Here is a 20,813-nt window from a genome sequence, read left to right as displayed (position 1 = left end):
AATAACCCCCCCCCCCCCACCCCCCTTAAAAAAAAAGATAGTGATGGGGTAATACAGTACGCATACTCATGACTTGGTTGGAGGCTGACCATGCTTGGATCGAGTCTGAGTTCCGAGATCGGGAAGTCTAGTTACTAAGACTAAAAAAGGATGATAAAATAGTCCCTTATACTCTCACTACTATGGACATGACTTCCAGGATCAACATGTGTCATGACTAACCTGAGTTGCCAATGCTGCGCATATTGCGCCGTCATGATCACATCAAAGCCGTCAATGGAGAACCCAACATGTGCTTCATACTCTTAACACTATAAATAAAAACCTACTTCAACTAGTAGAGAAATCTTATTTCTTAGACAATAATACACTTCCCAACCATTGTTAAGCCTCCTACGCTCCTTTGTATTAATCTTAGATTGTATTAATAAGAACTCTTCATTATTAATACAACGAGTTAATTCTAGAAAGAGTTTATTACCGAAATGGTTCCTCGACTATTGCGAAATTACCAATTTAGTCCTTGACAATTTTTCATGCCCAATTAAGTCCCTCAGCTTTGAAAATTTTAACCAATTTGGTTCTCCGTTATTTTTGCCGTTAAACATCCGTTAAAACCGAGACCAAATTAGTAATTTTGCTATAGTCAAGGGACCAAATTGGTAATTATGCTATAATCAAGGGACCATTTCAGTGAAAATTTAATTACCAATTTGGTCCCTTGACTATAACAAAATTATCAATTTGGTCCTGATTTAACGGCAAAATAAACGTAGGACCAAATTGGTTAAAATTTTTAAAGTCGAGGGACTTAATTGGGCACGAAAAATTGTTGAGGACCAAATTGGTAATTTCGTAATAGTCGAGGGACTATTTGGGTAATAAACTCTTCTAGAAATAGTCCTTCGACTATTGACTTTTACCAATTTTTGTCATCGACTTTTAATTTTATCAAAGTTGATCCCTTAACTATTGATTTTGTACCAATTTTGGTCCTTCTGTTAAATAGATGTTAAAATTGAGGGCAAAAATGTAAAACAAAATATTTTAACCTTTCTTCTTCACTTTGTTTCCCCTCCTCCATCGCAAGATTATATAGAGAACAATGTGAATCGATATATTTAATTTTTACATTTTATGTTAAATTGTTTCAAGTAATCAATTTCTTTTTCTGTATTTTATTTTTGAATTTTTTTGGTTTACTGCAATGTAATATATACTACGTAATTTTTTTATTTTTTTTTTTGTAAATTCTCTAACTGGATGTGGAGTGTTATTATATATTTTATTGTTGTATTAGGTGTTTTTTCTTTTTAATTATTTGATAGCAAAAATGGTAGAAAAGGGCACCACTAGGAGGGGAAACAAAGTGAAGAAGAAAGGTTAAAATATTTGGTTTTACATTTTTGCCCTCAATTTTAACACCTAACATAGATTTAACAGAAGGACCAAAATTGGTACATAATCAATAATTAAGAGACCAACTTTGGTAAAATTAAAAGTCGAGAATAAAAATTGGTAAAAATCAATAGTCGAAAGATTATTTCTGGAATTAACTCTTAATACAACACTCTCCATTCTACTACCTTCTTTATTTTCATTTTATTTTTATCCTTATATGTGTCGTGTATATGTCTTGTACTTATTAATGCTATCGATTAGATATGATAATTAATTAAGTAATAATGGATCATGCTACGCAAAAGTTTTACTGTTAGAGTGTGTATACTATTACTTTTTTTTTTTTAGTACTCGAAAAAAAGTAGTAGTATACACACTCTAACAGTAAAACTTTTGCGTAGCATGATCCATTATAATTCACTAACTATCTAATTAACAGAATGCATTTGATGACATCCAATAATCACATTGCACCATACCAAATGAGATTTGCAAAGATAAAATTATTAGTTTCCTATAAATTGTGCAATACATCTAGACATCTATAACGCATAGCCTACATGGACGAAGGTGCAGTGTGTTTAGGAACAAGACAAAGTAAGCCTACCAAATCCTATTTTTATTTGTCCTACCTCCAATCATCTTAGTATCTTACCCCTATGATACTTAGGACAAAAATTAACATTAATTAACTCTTTAAATCTAGGCTTATCTAATTGCGCAACTAAAGTTGTCACAATATGCATACAATAAAAATATTGTACGTTAGAAATAAATATATATAAAAAAAAAAAGCGGTTGGGCAATTTTATAATTCAAAGGGTTTAACTAAATTACAAAATCCTTTATATTATAAAATTGCCAAATTGATTTCTCTTTTAGTATATGACATTTTACCTAGTGATTTATTTTTTCAAACAAAAATATATACATTGACTTAGAGAATGAGTTTTTATTTTTTTTATTTTATTTTTTTTTAAGTACTACTGACTCTATTTGACATCCCAATTGGGAGAGTTATTACATGCAACTTGACTATAAGGTTATTGGCAGAACATGAGTTTATTCTTAACTTTTCTACTATAAAAATATGTAACTTTGGATCAAATGTTTATTACCAGTCAAAAATTTAAAACTAGTTAGTAGCAAATAGACAACTTTATTTCTATATATTTGCATAGTAGTTAATGTCACGTTTCAATTACAAGAGCTTAGTCTTGACCCTTCAGACATCTGTCCAACTATAGATGCAAACAAGTCAAGCCGGTCAAAGTTTGATTCGATTTCGGTCAAATTTGAATTCAAGCCAACTCATTAAATTCCCCAACACACACACACATATAGTTCAAACTTTAACTCAATTCGAATCAATCGAACAAAACTTGTACCTTATAAAAATTAAGAAGTTGAACTCGAGCTCAAACTTCTAAACAATATCGAACTTAAACCAGACCTATATTTGATGAATTCCGCTCGTTTTCACCTCTACGGGTGGAGTTTGTTTTTTACTTGTAGTATAGTCGATTAATTCAAAAATTAAACTCGTAACTTTTTTATACAAGAATCATGTTTCACCCACTACATCATTCCATTCAGGGCATAATATTCTTCTTATTAATTGCATAGTATTTAATTTAGACATTAGGAAGGGTTTACCGCCTGACTCGTGAAGTAATTTATTAAGCAATCCAAGAGAATAAGCTCCCACCCAGATAGGACCAAGGAGCTTAAAAATGGTGGAATATTTAATGATTTCACGGGCATTTTCTCCCTCCTTGTACAACTGTGCACACAGGTAGTGTGTTCTGTGTGTGTAATCTGTGATCCGACCTTCCCTCGTCAAAGCTTCCGACAGATTTTTGCCTTTTCCCACATAAGACAAGCCATCATTTGTGTAACAACCACCCACATTTTTTTTTTCATTAATTCCCTCATTATATTACAGCACTGGATTATATTAGTGAAAAAAGCCAAAAAGAAAGGGAAAACAAAGGGGTCAAAAGTCTTAGTTCTTGAAATTATGGAGATATTATAGTGGATGGAGAACGGAAAGTCAAGATTCACATGCTAGTTTGGATTTGTATATTGTATATATTCTTTTGGGATGGATCTGAGGTTTCTGAGTCAAAAACAGAGCTGCAATGCAGGTGAGAATTAAAGTGAGGCACTAATAATGCTACAAACGTTGTTGGTCTTTTTCTTAATTTCTTCTACTTGGTGAGCAGAAAGTGTGTGTTGTACAAGATTTTTGATTTGGGTTTCCTTGTCTATAGATTCGTTAGCCCTTTTTTCATCCATTTGCATTTGAGGTAGTATGAAAGGAGGAGAATTGGGTTGATCAAAGATTCTGTTTTTATCCATCAGGAGCCAAAAAAAGTGTGTCAGGTACTTGATTCATCCAGTGATTGTTATTGTTGTTGTTGTTGTTGTTTTTTTTTTTTTTTTTTGAAAACAGTGATTGTTGTTTTTGAAGAACATTTTTTGTTTCTTGATTTACAAATGATTCTGGGTTTTGTCTGTCTCAAGCTTTTTGTGTGTAGATCCATTAGCTTTGGATTTCACCATTATTGCTCTCTTCAATCTTTCTAATAATGTTCTTGAGTTTCTGTTTCTGTTTGTGTCTGTTTAAATGAAAGCTGGTTAGGATTCAGAAATATAAACTCCTACTAAATTCTTTGAATCTTTCAAAAGGACTGATGTATATGGAAATTTTGAAGTATATATGTTTTTTTTTTCTTTTTTTTGGAAGGTGGCTAATTTGTTATTTTTCTTTATGCTTTTCAGTATTTTAAAGCTGAAGAAGAGCTGTGTTTTGTCTGTCTACATCATCAAGCTTTTGACAGCTTGGGTGAGATATATATATATATATGTTGAGGTGAATCCACTGGGCAGAGTTTGAATAAACCTTTGAATGATTCTATGAAATTTGTGTGATAGAAATACTACAGAACATGCCACAAGACAGGCCGAGATCTGTGTTATACAGATCATTTCTCACCTGTGATGATCCTAGGGGTGTAGTTGAATGCAATAGGATTAGGAAGTCGAAGACTGAGCTCCCGAAGATGGTGGATGATGATAAGCTTGTAAAACGAGCAGTTCGTGAAGGAGGTATGAGCGTGTCTGCATCGAAGAAAGAACGCGAAGAAAGGGTATACCAAGGGTGTGCAGATGAGTTAAATGCGTCGTGTTCTGTCCAGCTCATGGAGGTATCTAGAGGAGCTCAGAAGCTGACTCGAGTGATTGATTCGTGGTCAAAGGGAGGTGGGTTAGACAGGAAGTCGAAGGAGGTTGCTAAGGACTTGTTGAAAGGAGCTCTTGATTTGCAGGAGTCTCTTGAAATGCTGGAGAAGTTGCAGGAGGCGTCGGGATTTATGGCAAAGATGAACAAGCCAACAAAAGAGAGAAGTGGGAAAGGTGTTGAAAGGACTAAATCTGAACGAGTTGTAGGGGATCAAAAGTACAAACTGGAGGAGTTCCACAGACCGAGACATTCTATTGATGGAGCTTCGTCTTGGGATTGTTACGACGAGCTGAGGGAGGTGATAAGGGACAGCTTTGCTAGACAGAAGTTGTTGCCAATGCCACCCAATAGTGGTGCAGAAAAGGCGAGTTTTGGAAGTAGAGAACTGGACTTTTCTCCAGATCTCCCATCCACTAGCTCAAGCCAATCCTCTTATGAAAAGCGTTGTTTTGATAGAAGACAATTGCTTTCATCTCCCGATCTCCCCTCTACTAGCTCAAGCCAATCGTCCGTGTTTCAATCCCACGAGTTTTCTTCTTTTGGCAGCTCTCTTCCAAAGGTTCAACCTTTGAAACCAAAAGCCCCGAATTTGATTGCAAAGCTGATGGGTCTTGAGGAAATAATTCCTTCACAGCCCAACAAACAGATGGAGAAAGACAGGCTTTCCAATCAGAGGAGACCTGCATTTGAAATTGATTTGCCAAAGGCAAAGAAACCCCCTATTGTTGTTGAGAACATGGATACAAAGCAAAGAACTCTAGAAGAAATTATTGGGGCTATGCAATTCAAGGGGCTACTGAAAAGCTCCCCTTTTAACGAATCAAAGCAGCCCGTTGTTTCAGATTTTGAAAACGAAGTTGATCAATATTGTGAACCCATTGTGATCATGAAGCCCCAATATGCTCTCCACTCTAGAACGTACCCTTGTGAGGAAAATTCTGTGAACCCCAAAGATATGCCTACAAATTGGAAAAGAAAAGAATTCACAACTGAACCCACCGGACAGCCAAAAGGAGCTCCTAATGTTGCTGTCAAGAAAAACTTGAGAGCAGAAAAAACTGAAGTGACCAAATCTACGCGTGAAGGAGGGTCTAAACAACTGACAAGTTCAAATGACAGTGGGATCAGGATTATGGGAAAACTATCTTCTAATAAAACAATCAATCCTGCGAAGCCTAGGGGGCAAGAGAAGAAAGAAGTTATTGAGAAAAGGGTTGATAAGATTCAAAAGATAGCTCCTAAAACGAGGAAAGAAGAAATGAAAAACGTGAAATTTAGGGAGGCCGTTAAACCGCATGGCTTAGAGAAGATGACCTCTGTCAAGCTTAGGAAACAGGAGACTGTGCCAAATATATCACAAAAACAAGTTACTCAGCAAAAGAGCACGACCTCAAATCTTACTCTAAATCATGCTGCTGTGTCTCGTAACTCCAGAAATAACAAGTATATGAAAAAAACTGACAAGCCCGAAAGAAAGTCCTCTGTAGCTATTGTGAGTTCATCTTCCTACTACATTTTAAATTCCTACCATATTTTCTTCAGGGAACTTGTTTCCTATTTTCATAGTCAACCATTTTTAAAATTTATTTTTTCCATATTTCTCTAAGTTTTGAAGTCTGGAGTCTGTTTTGTGAATAGATCTTCGACTCTTCATCCTTAATAGCAGATCATTATTTGGATAACAGCTTCATTGTTAGTCCACACTGATGTCTAATGTTGAAGCAGGTTGAGAATCTGGGAGACAATAAAGCACAGATAGACCTTAAATCCAAGAAAGAGACCGATAAAACAGAAAATGAAGATGAAGTGTCAGAAACGCTCCACCTTGAGGAAGTGTCTGATGTTTCCCAGACTCTCATCATTGGTAAGCCGGTTGTTCCATTACTTTGCATCAATGATAAAAGTTGCCAATATTCATCTACCTTTATTGTGTGGTCTAAATAATTTTTTATCTTATGCAAGTATGCATTAGACATATGCTTATTAATTTATTTCAGAAGCTGGTTATTGTACCTTGGCACAGTGATAATAGCTCGCATTGAGTCGTTTCATGTAAATTGTGATTTAATAGACCTTGAACATCAGTCCCATCTATGATACCCTAAAAATAATTCTCTTAAAAAAAAATCCATTGTATATTAATTGTATCATGTTAAACATGAAACTTATGGTTCTTCTATTTGTTGCTTAGCATGATTGTATCATAATTCATAAAAGTGAACGAGGAAAATTTTAGTGCATACAGATTCAACTTAGAGTGGCTTTGCAAAAATTCTTGATTAGTCCAAATCACATACTCATTTTGCATATCCTTGCTAGTGTACTAGTGTGGAAAAAGTCGAGTGGAACGCTTAGTAAATAAAGCCTTCATTGGGGTTTTCCACATCTTTAATTGAATAAAAGAATTATGGCCTAGTGTATAGTTTTTTTTTTTTTTTGAATACAACTGACCCTATTACATTGTAGTATCTGTTCATCTATACTCCACTGAGGCTCAAACTCATAACCTCCCATATGAGAGAGTCACTACATGCCATCTGAGCACAAGGTGCTTGGCATGGCCTAGTGTATAGTTGTTATCCCAAAAGGCGAAATTGCATTTCCAGTAGATTTTTCTCGGAGAAATTTGTATCCACCCAGTGTGATAACAAATTTGCTTTGTTGGTTGCAGATGATCATAGCGAAGCTGAAAGTCTTTCTTGTGTCTCTACCGTTCCAACCATCCACAGTGAGAGCAGTAGCGAGTGTAAGGAATGTGATCAGCATTGCGTCGCTCCCAAATCAAAACCTGAAGCCAATGCTACAAAGAATTTGCTCCTAAGCAATACATCTTTTCTCAGTCATGCTGAAGGGCTTTTCGATATTTATTCATGGCAACCTGTGGAGTTGAAGCCCGATAGCTCACACAACGAAACGCCCGAGACTAAACTCTTACTGGATTGTGCAAGTGAATTACTCGAGAGCAAAAAGTTGCAGATTACACTGTCTGTCGTTGACACATTACCGAAGAAACCTATTAGGTCACAAGTCCATATCTCGCTAGACAAGTTGGTGGCTGAAATTTGTTGCGGGATAGAAACTCTAAGAAGCTACAAGGATCTTACCGCAACTCTTTCTGCAGACACCCTTTTTGCATTGGTCGAGAGAGATCTGCAGTGCAACGTAGCAGTTAGCGGGGGGGCATGGGATTTGGGTTGGAGGAAAGGGTTCACTTACGACGAAGTCGAGCATGTAGTGGCTGACATGGAGAAGCTCCTCTTAGGTGGAATTCTTGAGGATGCACTTGCAGATTTTGGATGGCAGTGACTTTGTGTACACAATGTTCAGGTACACAGATTTATGAACAGCAAATCTTAACTTCTAAGCTGTAAATAACTATACACCTACTGATACAAAGATGCATCTAAATTTCACCCCTCTTTACTAATTGATTCATTTGAAGGTGCCAAATGCCAATCTCTTTCACATATGATTGTTTATAGTATGTATACTATACTATACCTTATATAACAAAGAGGCATTTGTGTGGGGCTAAAAGTTGGTCAGGCTACTGACTTGTTAACCATAATGTTACAAGTTCGACTTTCAGTGGGAGCAGCCTATTCTCTTGGTTTGAGTCGGTCAGTTATGACCTATGGACAACATAGGCAGATTTATCTCCTTGTGTTCCTTTTTTTGGCTAAGGTCAAAAGACGGAATTTACTTAATGCACGTTCTCGAGTAGTGAGTACGGGTTTCTCTTGTCGCTCAAACAAAGAAAAAAAAAAAAAGAGACTTTTGTGTATGATGAACTAAACCTTAATGTTTGCTAGCAGGCAAGTATTTATGTATTACAGGCTATACTCCATTAACATCAGGGATAGAATGATTTGATGAACTTTCTCAAGAGGTCCTTTGCCAGTTAGGGTCACAAGGTGAGGTTTATTTAGTGTACACCCTCGAGTAGTGGCTACTGGTTTCCCTTGTCACTCAAAAAAAAAGGAAAAAAAAAAAAAAAGAGGGGCTTTTGTGTATGATGAAGAACTAAACATTAATGTCTGCTAAACAGGCATGTATTTATGTATTACAGGCTATACTACATTAACATAAGGGATAGAATGATCTGATGAACTTTCTGAAGACATCCTTTGAAGATTAGAAATTAAAGACTCCTCAGTGCAAAATAAATGGAAATTTCTTAATGAATAAAGAATCAACCAAAGTTTGAACATTGTTCACAATTTCGATAAATAATAGAGTATTACACGGATAAATATAGTTTAATATATTAACTTCAAATGTTAAATAGGTAAAGTCAAATAAAGATTAAATGAATAAAAATCAGCATTAAGTGAGATGATTCTCCATTCACCATTCCATTTTTAAAGCTATCTTGACCTTATGGAAACATCTAATTATTTAACCAAATCTGAAATTATCTCCTCTAAATATAAAACGAGTTTTAATAATATTGACTTGGAAATTGGTTATACCTAGAATGCTAAAATAGGGTTCCATACCATTATGAGTGTGGGGCATGCATCCTTTTTGGACTATTCACATTATTTAGAGGAAAGTATTAAATATATTCTCAATTTTACTTGTACTCTTTAGAGTAATCACATTAGTTGTAAAATTTTATTAAGTTTTTGTAAAACTGTCAAAGTGTGCCGAAACTCGCAGGCTAGCCTGCACCCGCCCCGCAATGAGACAAGTTAGGGTTACAAAAAATATGGCCCGCAAAATAGTGGGCCTAACGGGTTTGACTCGCAGCCTGCGCGGGTTGTGGGCCAACCTGCGGGCCCAAGCCCTATATATATATATATATATATATATATATATATATATTATGTTGCACAGCAAGGCAGAACGCTGCCTTGTTGTACAACATTCTATATATATTACTCCGTAATATTTTTAATTTTTTTACTTAATTTGATCCATCCATCTAGATCAATTTTATAAATATTAGTATAAGGAATAAACTTAGGGATTCTATGTATCCATTTTTTTAATGTAACAAAACTAATTAGACAGTAAGGTGTAAGTACTAAAAAAAAAAAGACAGTAAGGTGTAAGATGCTTCAAAAAATATTTTCATTTTGGGTATGCATATTTGACACTTTTTTCTTATATAAATTTGAATTTTTAAATTTATTTTTTAAGTTTGAAATATGAAATAAATTTTTGATTTTCAGTAATCGATATAATTGACCAAAATGGATGATCGGTTATTCGAACAGTTATAGTATCCATTTCGGTTAGTTTCGATCGATTATAAAATTAAAAATATCTAATTGATTTTTTGATCAATTATGTAATCGACTGACCGTTTGCTCACTCATATTAATAACAAGATTACGTTCATACTTTATATATATATATATATATATAGACCTACAAATGTTTTTTTTTTCTTTCTTTCTGTAGATTGTGGCATCATGGGCTTCATAATTTTTGTCTTATGAAATTGATTGTACCTTTTAAGTTGTAATCAATATTTTAGTAATTAAAAAGGAAAAAGATAGGCCCATGACATTCTCATGCCTCATGCCCAAATCCCCAATTCACTCTTACACTCAGAACTCAGAGCCCATCAAACACACCCTGTCGCCCGTCGTTAGCCTGTAAAGTGTAAACAATTCTCTTCCTCATCGGAGCAAGCGGACGAATTAAAACATCGCCATAGCAATATAGCTTGAAGGTTTTGTGAGAAATTTCTTCTAGCTTTTCTTCATAAGCTTATCGCGTTATCGCTGCTTCGGATTCACCAATCACCCTCAATCTCAGTTCTCACTCTATATGTCTTAGTCTCTCACTCTAAACAACCGACCGTAAATGCTCGCCCGTAGACAAATTCTTAGCTAAATTTATTTATATTTTCTCCTTCAAGCTCAAAATGAGTACCTCAAGAGAAGAATCTCCAGATTGGCTTCGTTCTTTTAAGGTAAATGTATAGATTTTCTCTTGTAATCTTTTCCACTTAGAATTTGGTTTCTTTTCTGCTAGAGCTGAAATATCTGTTACAGAGCTAATAATGGCATTTGAATGTATGTTTACTTCAAGCTTCAGTCGTATTTTATGCAGTTGGCTTATGGATGATTTGCCTTCCGTTTTGCTCCTGTAAAAAATGTGCTCTAGTCTCAAATTATATAGCACCCAGAGTTGGACTATTTTATATTCTTTGATTCATTACTGAATTTTTTGGTGATGCAATGCGATTAGTTTGGTTGATGATTTATTTGGTTCTGTGAATTTAGCAGATGCATATGTTTGGTTTGGATATAGTGAAGTGTGATGTTAATGTTGCTGATGGTAATTGAGAATTTTAATGCTAAAACAGGAAGTGTGATGTTAATGTTGTTGATGGTAATTGAGAATTTTAATGCTAAAACAGGCACCTACTCCTGTATCATTATCGTCGGATTCAGAGTCCCCTTCAAATGATAGTGATGAGGACGGAATGAGTCTCGGGAAATTGTTTTCCAAAGATAAATCCAATACAATTGAGACTAAAAACAATTTGGATGGGAATGACACGTTGGTTTACACGCCTTCTAAAGAAAAGTTTCCTGCTAAGAAGGCAAGAGTGGAGCATACACCAGGTGGAAAGAGGAAGAGAGAAAGTCAACTTGAAAATAAAGGTATGCTTTCTAAAATTTGTTACTCCATATTATTTTAGCTAAAACAGAGTAAGACAATAAATGCACTCTCTAATTGTACAGGAAAAGATGATGATTTAAAGGTCATTTCTAAGAGAAAAGCTACAGAGAAGCTTATTTCACATGAGGTAGGCAATGCTTTGCAATTATACTCAATTGTTCTTTGTATTAGTTAATTTTGTAGTCCTGTAGGTGGGGTTTCACCTATCATTGTTGATGATGCATCCTTACAGTCTGTGAATTCATATATGCTGAGCTTATTGGATTATGGAATATAAAATGTAGATGTTGGGGGTTCTTTCCTTACTGCCATTTGGATCATCACTGTGAACAGGGCTGATTTTGGTTTGCTAATATTGACTATTTTCTTGCTATGGGGGAATGATAAAACTTTCTCTCCATGAACTACAAACAATCTAGTTTATATATGATGATCATTGATTTATTGGTTTTGTTCTCTAAAGTTTATTGGATCCTAGTTTTGTTCCAAGGTAAGTTCAGAACCATTACATAACTAACTAGATGATGACAGTTCTCTAGGAGGATTTCTAGCAGCGTCTAAAGTTTAACCATCTTAGTGCACTCCTCAAAAATGACTGTTGTTTTACAGGAACCTGAACATTCAGTCTGGAGTCTCTCATCCGACTCCATGTCTTGTCCTGATACCAGTCCTGTAAGAGAGGGCCATATCCTTGATAAAGACTTACTTGCACATAATGAAGCTCAAGACATGAAATCTGAAGGAACAAAAGATCCAGATTTCCTTGACAGTGATGGAGAACCTGCCCCCACCAAGGATTTGAAGAAGAAATCTCCGAAAAAACAATCTGAAAAAGATAATCACACACCAAAAAAGAAGCAGAAAGTAGAAAAGACTAGAAATGAGGGTAAGGAATTCATTAATGACCTTTCTGGACATTGCTGTAATTCTTGTTAATTAATGGATATGATGAATGAATCTATAAGGCTGTAGTCACCCTAACATTTTAAAAATTTAATTTTTACTTATTGAGCTTTCTAGAGACTGTAGCTTTTCTAAGCCAAAGTCTTGTTTATTTATTTTATCATTTAGATGCAGAGAATAAAGCTAATGCTGATGTCCTAGAGGAAGATATTCCAGAGAAGCATAGTGGAACACATGTGAGATATATAGTACTTTTATTGCAATTATGATTGATATTGGGGATAGTAACTTTGTCAGTTGTTCTGATCTATTTGTGTAGGTTTCATATTCAAGACTCCCTTTGTTACTTCCTGAGAAAGTACAAAGGTTAAAGGTTAGTCTGAGCAGGCCTTAACTGATTATATTGATAATGTAGATATGATTAATCTGTGTTCCTTTGTTTTCTTTCTCCTGCATTCTAAAAGCCAACTCCCACTTACTGCATGAACTAAAAGACGTCAATGTTGGTGCCTTTAGACCCAGCTACTTTGATGCTACTTCAATATTTCTTGATAATAATTAAATGTCTTAGCAGTCATCTGCAAATATCCCATCATTTAACATGTTAATGTTTGTTGACACCATTTCTTTTTCTTTTGTTTATAAAAGGCACTTGTGGAGTGTGATGGTGATTCCATAGATTTGAGCGGCGATGTGGGCGCTGTTGGGCGGGTTGTAATCTCAGATAATCCATCTGGAAGCAATGAAATGCTTTTGGATCTAAAAGGCATGTACAAGTTTCTCTAATATATGATGATAAAGTTCTTGATTTGCATGTCGTGTAGAACCATAAAGTAGCACTACCTTTCTTTAGTTGGTATGATGAGATTCAGTGTGGCAATTACATGTTCTAGTTATAGATGCTTCACGCCCTCTTCTGCAAAGCAACAAGGTTTAATACTCATGGCTCTTCTGATTTTAGTAATCTGGTTTGAAATTTCAGGAACCATATACAAAACGACAATAGTTCCTTCCAGGACATTCTGTGTGGTATATGTTTTCTTTAATACAGAAACCTCTTTATCTTTGTATTTTCCTTTTTTTTCCAAATAGGACTAGTTCCACTTTTGGTTCAAATCCTATAGTTGAATTTTCACATTTAGTTCTCAATTATCAATTTGACCATATTTAGTGCGTTGACTTTTCCAAATTGACCACTTGTCTTCTATACATGCATGGATACATATATTTATGTATATGATCTGACACTCTTCCCTTGCTGTAGGTAAGCTTTGGTCAATCAGAAGCAAAGGTGTGTTTGTTGATTATGGCATTGTTGATTTATTTGCTCTAGCCATATTGGCACCTTGAAAAGGAATACATAATACTTCATTTTAAAATTGGTAGATTTTATAACATTGCTTGCAATGGATTGACCCATAACCTTTGACTTACTTCAAGCGTACTAATTTTCCTACCTCCTTTATGCACCAGCAGTTAGGCATAGGTGTAGCAGAATAAGAAACTTTAATTCACCTTTACTTGCTGTTATGATCTTGAGTCATGGCATTCTGCTTTCATGTCGCATTGTGTATTAAAAATGGTTGGAAAGAGAAACACGAAGAAAAAAAAAGGCATTTTGGTTGATGTGTTCAAATTACCTATTCCGCCATGTCTTTTCACCAGATTGAAGCCATCATGAATGACTTCATCCAATTGACGCCACAATCAAATGTTTATGAAGCTGAAACAATGGTTGAAGGTTTGATTTCTCCTTCAGATCTCTTTTTTTTTTTTTTTTCTTTGAGGTGTAAATGATGTCTACTCTCTTGAATATATTCCATTCAGGAACTCTTGATGGATTTTCATTTGATTCGGAAGAGGAGCCTGACAATTTGCCCAAAAAGGCTGCTGAAGGCAATCAAAATGAAGCCATTGAGGATGAAACAAATGGAAAAACAGAACGAAAAGCTAAAAAATCATTAGTATGCATAATGATTTTTTTTTTAAATTTAAAGAAATACTCTATATTTTTGTTTTGCGTTAAAATTAAGTTGTTGGGATCCATGTTTATTGTTTAGGGGGCTGAGCAAAAGAAGGGCAAAACTGGAGGGGGCAAGCAACCAAAGAAAGCAAAAAAGAAACCTCAAGTCACAAAGAAAAACAAGAAAAAATGAGAAGGTTGTTTTTAACTTCTTCATATCGTGTACATTTTCTTAATTTTCTTGGCTTGTATTCCTTTTTTTTTTTTAGCAAGCTTCAATTGTTTTACAGATTTCTGAAATCCTAATTATCAATTGGTTGGTAGGGAGCCCAAGCTTGATAGAAAGTGCTCTTGGTGCAACTTAAACTTCTAATGAAGCCCCTATCATCTCTATTCTCTGTGAATTTGATTACAATTGTGCATGCATACACAGAATTGAATGTGTAAAAAAAATCTCTATATACGTATCATATTCACGTAACTGAAATCATTACGAATACTGACTTTTTATTATGAATACCTATGTTCATGAATTGATTTACATATATAATGTTTTCCCTTCGTGTATATCAAATTGAAAGTAAATAAGACAAAATTAACATCTTTTGCATTTTTTTTCCTTTCAACTTGACATGTTCTGATAAATGTGTTGTTTCTTTCATACAGTGATCTCTTTATTCACTCTTTCGCTACAATTTAGCGGTTTACGGATTTTCTTTTTGGGTGAAAATGCGTTATATATTGATATTTTTTTTTAGGGGAGGGGGGAAGGGGTTAACCCATAATAATTATTGGCTATATCTGTTGAAAGTCATTATGGCCCTGTCGTTCTCAATGGAGTCACAAACATCCTCCAGGGGCTCTAGGAACTCAATCCTTTCACAATCCCTCCTAGGAACAATTTTAGCAAGCCGATTAGCAACGTGGTTGTGTTCGCGACTTATGTGCCAAATAGAGATTTCCCATTCTTTGGAGCTACACTCTTTATAGAGGTTTACAATTGTAGCACAAGGACCTAAATGCTTTAAAATAACACGTTTTTAGGTTTGATTGCTACGTTTAAAAGTTTAAGGGTTTAATTGACTTTAAATTTGACTAGCTGCATTAATATTCTTCAATTCCAAGTGTAAGAAGAAATAAATGAATAGTAATTGGGTTAGCAAAAAATCATGCAAAGAATTAATGTGCTCAAGTAAAGTAAAAAGAGAGATTTATAATGGTTTAGAGGTGGTGCAATCTTCTTAATCCACTTTTCTCCTTTCACTCCAATGAGGGAATTCACTATCTTTAATATCCCAGATATAATTGTGAACACTAGTACAAAAAAACATAGGAGATTGACATTTAGCCATTGTTCTTAAAAGAATAGCTGTGTATTTTTAAAAAAAAAAATTCGCGGTGGCAATTTCATAAATAATTGATCAATAATCCGCTACTGTTGTTTGCTACAACAATTGCGGTGTGAAAAAAAAAACGCTTTACTTTCCGAGTTTCCGCTGCTGAAACGACGGTGGAAAATAAATATTAATTTGAGGAGGAAAACTGTAGATGGATTTAAGTCTTAATGCGAAGAGGAAAATTGTGAATTTTGATCGATCTTAGGACTTAAATCCTTTTATTCATGCTCAAATTGGGATATTAAGTTGAAAATGACGAAAATACTCTTAACAATTTTATATTTTTGCATTTTTGCACGTTTTAAACATATGGGTGACCGCGTGATGAATTTTGACACTAAAACAATAACTGTGGGACCAAAATGAGTAGAAATTAAACATATGGACCAAAATTATTATTTTGCTAATAATCGTGGGACCAAAATTAGTATCTGCTCATTATTAAATAGATACTATGAATAGGTTAGAGTTGAGTTATCCTATCGTGTCTATGTTTAACCTTTATCATGTTTCTGTTATTATCGTTTCAATTTGTTAACAAACCATTTATATGAATTGCCGGATCTTGTTAGAAGCAAAGGGAGTAGTACTAACTCAACTATACGAATCTAACTGAATATTCAGATAATCAACAATTTGTTCAATCTTGATGTGCGTACTAGATGTTTAGTATTATTCAAGTAATGAGATCAGAAATAGAAAGACCCTATATAAATGTTACAGCATCCTCTGTGGTATGTAAAAACCATTCACAAATCATTGCATCATCATGATACACACAAGAGCCAAAGATGCCAAAAGATCTCAAGTAACATACACCCAAGTATACAGGTCTATCAAAGAACGTATTGGATGGACGAAGATTACACGTCTATAGTCAAAACTTGTCAGGGTCGGGTTTATTGGGCTGCCAAACTCGTATCTTCACCGGCCAAACTAGTATCGGGCTTGTCAACAGCACAGCCTTGGGGATAAACTGTGCCGCCAATTCTTGTTGGTGGCCAATACCGTAAGACAGATCTCCCGATTATGTTCTTTGAAGGAAGTGGACCCCTGGTAGAAGGGAAGGGAACTGATATCTAAAGAAAGCATATCTTGACCAATATAAATAAATTAGGTGAGAAAAAAACAGCATCCTTACCACACGTGTGAATCATAGCTGTTGTTCCGATTATCACCCATCACGAAAACTGAATTTTCTGGCACACGCTGCAAAGAAACATGAGAGCATAAACTCTTCGGAGAAATGGTGGATCAAATCAAAGTTCACTCTCAAGATTAAGGTGACCAACTGAAGGTCTAGGATCGTAGAAGTCGAGATCTCAAGACAAAAAAAAACCTTTTAAAAGACCATTATGGAAAGAATGGTTCTTCTTTTCCTTTTAGTTATTGGAAGGAGGGAGAATTATAGAGCTAAATTAGGGCAAAGATGAACATACAATTGGAGTCATTTCATAGTTGGGTTTTTCGAGAATAAAATCTTCGTTTCTGACAACTCCATTCACAATCAGTTTCCCTTCATGAACCTGCACTACAAAGCTTAAAGTCACAAACGATGAACTTTACATACCACTACTAAATTACCCGTCTAAATTTTACAGGACAGTCCAGCATTACTAAACTAGGTCCGCCATTTCAAATCATATGATATGCAATTAACATAGTCGTTGAAATCCAGAATTATGGCATGAGCTTGCATTCTTGCAGAATGTATACATTAGACAGTAGATTAAAGCCCCCGCTTTGTGACAGCAAATCAGGTACAGAAAGCATTTATAGTCTCACCTCGACCGTATCACCTTCCTTGGCAACAATTCGCTTGATAAAGACATCATCATCGGTGTATCCGACTTCCTGAAGCACTGGAGGACTTTTGAAGATAACGATATCATTAGGGCAGGGCTTTCTAAAATAAAAAGAGACCTGAACATGATAGAGTGAGCATCAATTTCCCAGGTAGGATAATAAAACAATCAAACACTATGTTACATGGATGCAACACAAATGGTGAGACAGTGTGACCACCGACAAAATGTGCAAGACAAATTACAGGGCTTAGAATGTCCTTTACCCTATCTTCATTAGAGAAGAATTTAGCAGGAAAACCATCAAGCAATGCTATGTGACTTAAAATTTGCCTACCGCCACTCTTTTTTATGTAACACGATTGGATGTTGGAAGGACTTGACAGTTGACACTGAGTTAATCAGTATAGAAATCTTTGGTTTATTCTTACTCTGTACAAGCTAAGTTTCTGATATTGAATATTCAAGCTTGAGAAGTGTTAAGAAAAGGACCTATACTATCAGCGAGGAAGAGCAAATATGCATTACGAATCAAATTACAGCTCCATAATTACTTCCAGATCTCAAAATTGCAAAATCTTGTCATAACCTTCTTAGAATTGTGTATTTTTAGTTCAAGTTCAACATATAAGCTCTTGTACTTGACAAGACCAATTACAGAGTACCCGCACAGACAGCTCAGTTGGTTCTTGAAAAGTATATTGTGGGCAAAGACACAATATCGAGCCTGACCGCCACAGTGCGAGAGTTATACCCCTAATGAATCGCTGAGTCACCAACTATCCTATCTGGCCTGGGTGTGGGGCCCAGGGAATTTTGCCATTTGTGGACAAGACCAATTAACAAAGTTCCTCAAGAATTAAATGCAGAACAGCTTTAAAATGACAATTAACTCCAAACTACAGTTTCCAACACTCCCTTACTTTCAATGACAGAAATCAGATGCCCATAAAACTTCCAAATTTATGAATACCACATAAGTGTGAAAATGAACTATTTGGTACTAAACAACATAAAAGAACATTGGTATTACCTTCTCAGCCACAATCCGGTCGCCAACGTCAAATGTGGGATACATAGATAAGGAAGGTATGAATCTGGGCTCAGCCACAAATGACCTGAACGCCAGAGATATAGCCAACGCGGCGAAAACCGTTTTCGCATCATCCGAAGTTAAATTCAGCCATTCTGGCAAGAACCCATCGCGCTTCTCCACCTGCCCATCATCTCCTTCACCCCCTCCGTCGCCGCCGCCGCCGCCGCCGCCAGAGTCCACCTCATTTTTGGTCTCCTTGTCGGATTCTTGAGTCCTTTTGGAGCTGTGGGTCAGAAAGCTGAGGCTTCCAGACTTGCTACGCTGAAAATGTGTGGACTTTGGAGTGTTGAACTGGATTCGGTTGGAGTGGAGGGTTTTAGATGAAGAATTAGAAAAATGAGGCAACAAAATTGGATCTTTTGAGCAGTGGATAGAGGGAAAGTTAGGGTTTTGAATCGATGAGAAAGGACGGGTGCAATTTAGTGTTATCATTGAATTGAACTGAGCTGAATTCAATCTAATTTTGCTCTCCCGCAACCAACAATACCACTTTGGACTGCTGATTTTTAACTCTCACGGAGTATTAAACTATTTATAGCATTAGCAAACAAAACAAAACAATGGAACTATTTACATCTTTGTGGTTTTTAGTCACTAGGGATGGATAGGCGGATTTACTTACACTCGAAAGAATTGTGAATTTTTCTCGTCATTCAAAAAAAGAATTGAACTATTTAAGGGAGGTCGCAACCCAAAAGAGATCAGATAGCGAGTTTGGTAATTATATAATTTTAAGTTTTTTTTTGTGAGAGTTATATTTATTCTTCTGAGTTTGAGTCAATCCTATTTCATTAAATACTACTATGTATTATATTTCTTGTCTATCCTATGAATCAATTGTAACTTAAGTTTTTTTAAAGTAATAAATTTAAAAAAAAAATTTCTAAGGTGTCATTGGAACATCCTCATCCGCTCTTGATTTTTCATAATTTTTGAAATGTCATTAGGAAAGAGAGAGAAGGGCAAGAAAAAAGGGGAAAGAAAAAAGAAAAAAAAAAAAAAAAGGCTAACAACATATATTGTTTTCCCTACTGGGTGCAATTCTTGCGCTCCATACGGGAATTATATCACTTTGTTTTCCCTTTTCTCGCTCTCACATAGCAGGCCCCACAAAAAATCAAAATTTGCAGAACAAAAAAACCAACCAAAAATCACTCTCCATATTTGTTAAAAACCAACCCTTGAATTTTTTATTGTTCCAAAAACCATCAAAAAAACTATTGTTGGAGATGCTCTTAATATTAGTATTGATAATATTATATACAATTAAATATGATATATAAAGCTATATTTCAAAGAACAGATACTACATTGTAACCGAGTTAGTAGTACTCAAAAAAAAAAAGAAACTATATTTCATATTGAGTATTAATGACACCCGTGCTAATAATATTAGTATAATTAAATATGAATATATAATTATATTAGATACTATCACCGTCGTAAAAAAAATTGATTCTTATAATTTTCAAAGTCCACACATTTTCAGCGTAGCAAGTCTGGAAGCCTCAGCTTTCTGACCCACAGCTCCAAAAGGACTCAAGAATCCGACAAGGAGACCAAAAATGAGGTGGACTCTGGCGGCGGCGGCGGCGCGGCGACGGAGGGGTGAAGGAGATGATGGGCAGGTGGAGAAGCGCGATGGGTTCTTGCCAGAATGGCTGAATTTAACTTCGGATGATGCGAAAACGGTTTTCGCCGCGTTGGCTATATCTCTGGCGTTCAGGTCATTTGTGGCTGAGCCAGATTCATACCTTCCTTATCTATGTATCCCACATTTGACGTTGGCGACCGGATTGTGGCTGAGAAGGTAATACCAATGTTCTTTTATGTTGTTTAGTACCAAATAGTTCATTTTCACACTTATGTGGTATTCATAAATTTGGAAGTTTTATGGGCATCTGATTTCTGTCATTGAAAGTAAGGGAGTGTTGGAAACTGTAGTTTGGAGTTAATTGTCATTTTAAAGCTGTTCTGCATTTAATTCTTGAGGAACTTTGTTAATTGGTCTTGTCCACAAATGGCAAAATTCCCTGGGCCCCACACCCAGGCCAGATAGGATAGTTGGTGACTCAGCGATTCATTAGGGGTATAACTCTCGCACTGTGGCGGTCAGGCTCGATATTGTGTCTTTGCCCACAATATACTTTTCAAGAACCAACTGAGCTGTCTGTGCGGGTACTCTGTAATTGGTCTTGTCAAGTACAAGAGCTTATATGTGAACTTGAACTAAAAATACACAATTCTAAGAAGGTTATGACAAGATTTTGCAATTTTGAGATCTGGAAGTAATTATGGAGCTGTAATTTGATTCGTAATGCATATTTGCTCTTCCTCGCTGATAGTATAGGTCCTTTTCTTA

The 20,813-nt window shown here is 35.5% G+C and overlaps 3 protein-coding genes across 11 annotated transcripts in view; 2 read left to right on the top strand and 1 right to left on the bottom strand.

The window, feature by feature from the left end:
* Window positions 1-3,003: 3,003 nt before the first annotated feature.
* On the top strand, window positions 3,004-8,095 carry LOC116000363. 6 transcript variants are annotated; one of them, XM_031240453.1, is made up of 6 exons: window positions 3,004-3,560; window positions 4,186-4,249; window positions 4,339-6,137; window positions 6,371-6,509; window positions 7,317-7,352; window positions 7,419-8,095. In XM_031240453.1, exons 1-6 carry the CDS (start codon window positions 3,543-3,545, stop codon window positions 7,949-7,951), a joined length of 2,589 nt encoding a protein of 862 aa, XP_031096313.1. In that variant the 5' UTR covers window positions 3,004-3,542; the 3' UTR covers window positions 7,952-8,095. The 6 variants fall into 6 exon arrangements, with proteins under 6 accessions (XP_031096313.1, XP_031096304.1, XP_031096297.1 ...); XM_031240473.1 differs by adding an exon at window positions 3,675-3,786 and having other exon boundaries at window positions 3,006-3,548; window positions 7,317-8,095; XM_031240444.1 differs by having other exon boundaries at window positions 3,005-3,548; window positions 7,317-8,095.
* A 2,120-nt stretch (window positions 8,096-10,215) lies between these two features.
* LOC116013812 (DNA-binding protein BIN4-like) lies at window positions 10,216-14,694 on the top strand. Of its 3 annotated transcripts, none has more exons than XM_031253753.1 (13): window positions 10,216-10,571; window positions 11,022-11,268; window positions 11,350-11,414; window positions 11,897-12,173; window positions 12,359-12,426; window positions 12,510-12,563; window positions 12,839-12,956; window positions 13,173-13,219; window positions 13,455-13,481; window positions 13,856-13,931; window positions 14,018-14,154; window positions 14,251-14,350; window positions 14,478-14,694. In XM_031253753.1, exons 1-12 carry the CDS (start codon window positions 10,524-10,526, stop codon window positions 14,344-14,346), a joined length of 1,260 nt encoding a protein of 419 aa, XP_031109613.1. In that variant the 5' UTR covers window positions 10,216-10,523; the 3' UTR covers window positions 14,347-14,350; window positions 14,478-14,694. The 3 variants fall into 3 exon arrangements, with proteins under 3 accessions (XP_031109613.1, XP_031109621.1, XP_031109606.1); XM_031253761.1 differs by having other exon boundaries at window positions 14,444-14,694; XM_031253746.1 differs by having other exon boundaries at window positions 10,217-10,571; window positions 14,251-14,670.
* Window positions 14,695-16,169: 1,475 nt separating this feature from the next.
* The window catches only part of LOC116013970 (chloroplast processing peptidase), a 5,841-nt gene continuing 1,197 nt past the window's right edge, over window positions 16,170-20,813 (bottom strand). Inside the window, exons 2-6 of one of the 2 annotated variants that reach the window (XM_031253953.1) lie at window positions 18,389-18,742; window positions 17,336-17,473; window positions 16,990-17,076; window positions 16,692-16,759; window positions 16,170-16,603 (exon numbers count right to left, since the gene is read on the bottom strand). In XM_031253953.1, the coding sequence (XP_031109813.1) occupies window positions 16,450-16,603; window positions 16,692-16,759; window positions 16,990-17,076; window positions 17,336-17,473; window positions 18,389-18,742 (801 nt within the window). In that variant the 3' untranslated portion in view covers window positions 16,170-16,449. Of the gene's footprint in view, window positions 16,604-16,691; window positions 16,760-16,989; window positions 17,077-17,335; window positions 17,474-18,388; window positions 18,959-20,813 lie in introns of those variants that run through there. The other variant, XM_031253945.1, reaches the window with a different exon arrangement.

This window comes from Ipomoea triloba, chromosome 1, assembly GCF_003576645.1.
Source record: "Ipomoea triloba cultivar NCNSP0323 chromosome 1, ASM357664v1".
Classification (NCBI taxonomy): domain Eukaryota; kingdom Viridiplantae; phylum Streptophyta; class Magnoliopsida; order Solanales; family Convolvulaceae; genus Ipomoea; species Ipomoea triloba.
The sequence above is the reverse complement of the archived record's forward strand: the minus strand, read 5'-3'. Positions and strand labels throughout refer to the sequence as shown.

Excerpts from the sequence above, each read along its gene's own strand:
- LOC116013812 (XM_031253753.1), top strand. The coding sequence starts at position 10,524 with ATGAGTACCTCAAGAGAAGAATCTCCAGATTGGCTTCGTTCTTTTAAG. Across the intron at positions 11,415-11,896 it reads AGAAGCTTATTTCACATGAG|GAACCTGAACATTCAGTCTG; the intron begins GTAGGCAATGCT and ends GTTGTTTTACAG. Across the intron at positions 12,174-12,358 it reads AGAAAAGACTAGAAATGAGG|ATGCAGAGAATAAAGCTAAT; the intron begins GTAAGGAATTCA and ends TTTATCATTTAG.
- LOC116000363 (XM_031240437.1), top strand. Across the intron at positions 6,138-6,370 it reads GAAAGTCCTCTGTAGCTATT|GTTGAGAATCTGGGAGACAA; the intron begins GTGAGTTCATCT and ends ATGTTGAAGCAG. Across the intron at positions 6,510-7,316 it reads TTCCCAGACTCTCATCATTG|ATGATCATAGCGAAGCTGAA; the intron begins GTAAGCCGGTTG and ends TGTTGGTTGCAG.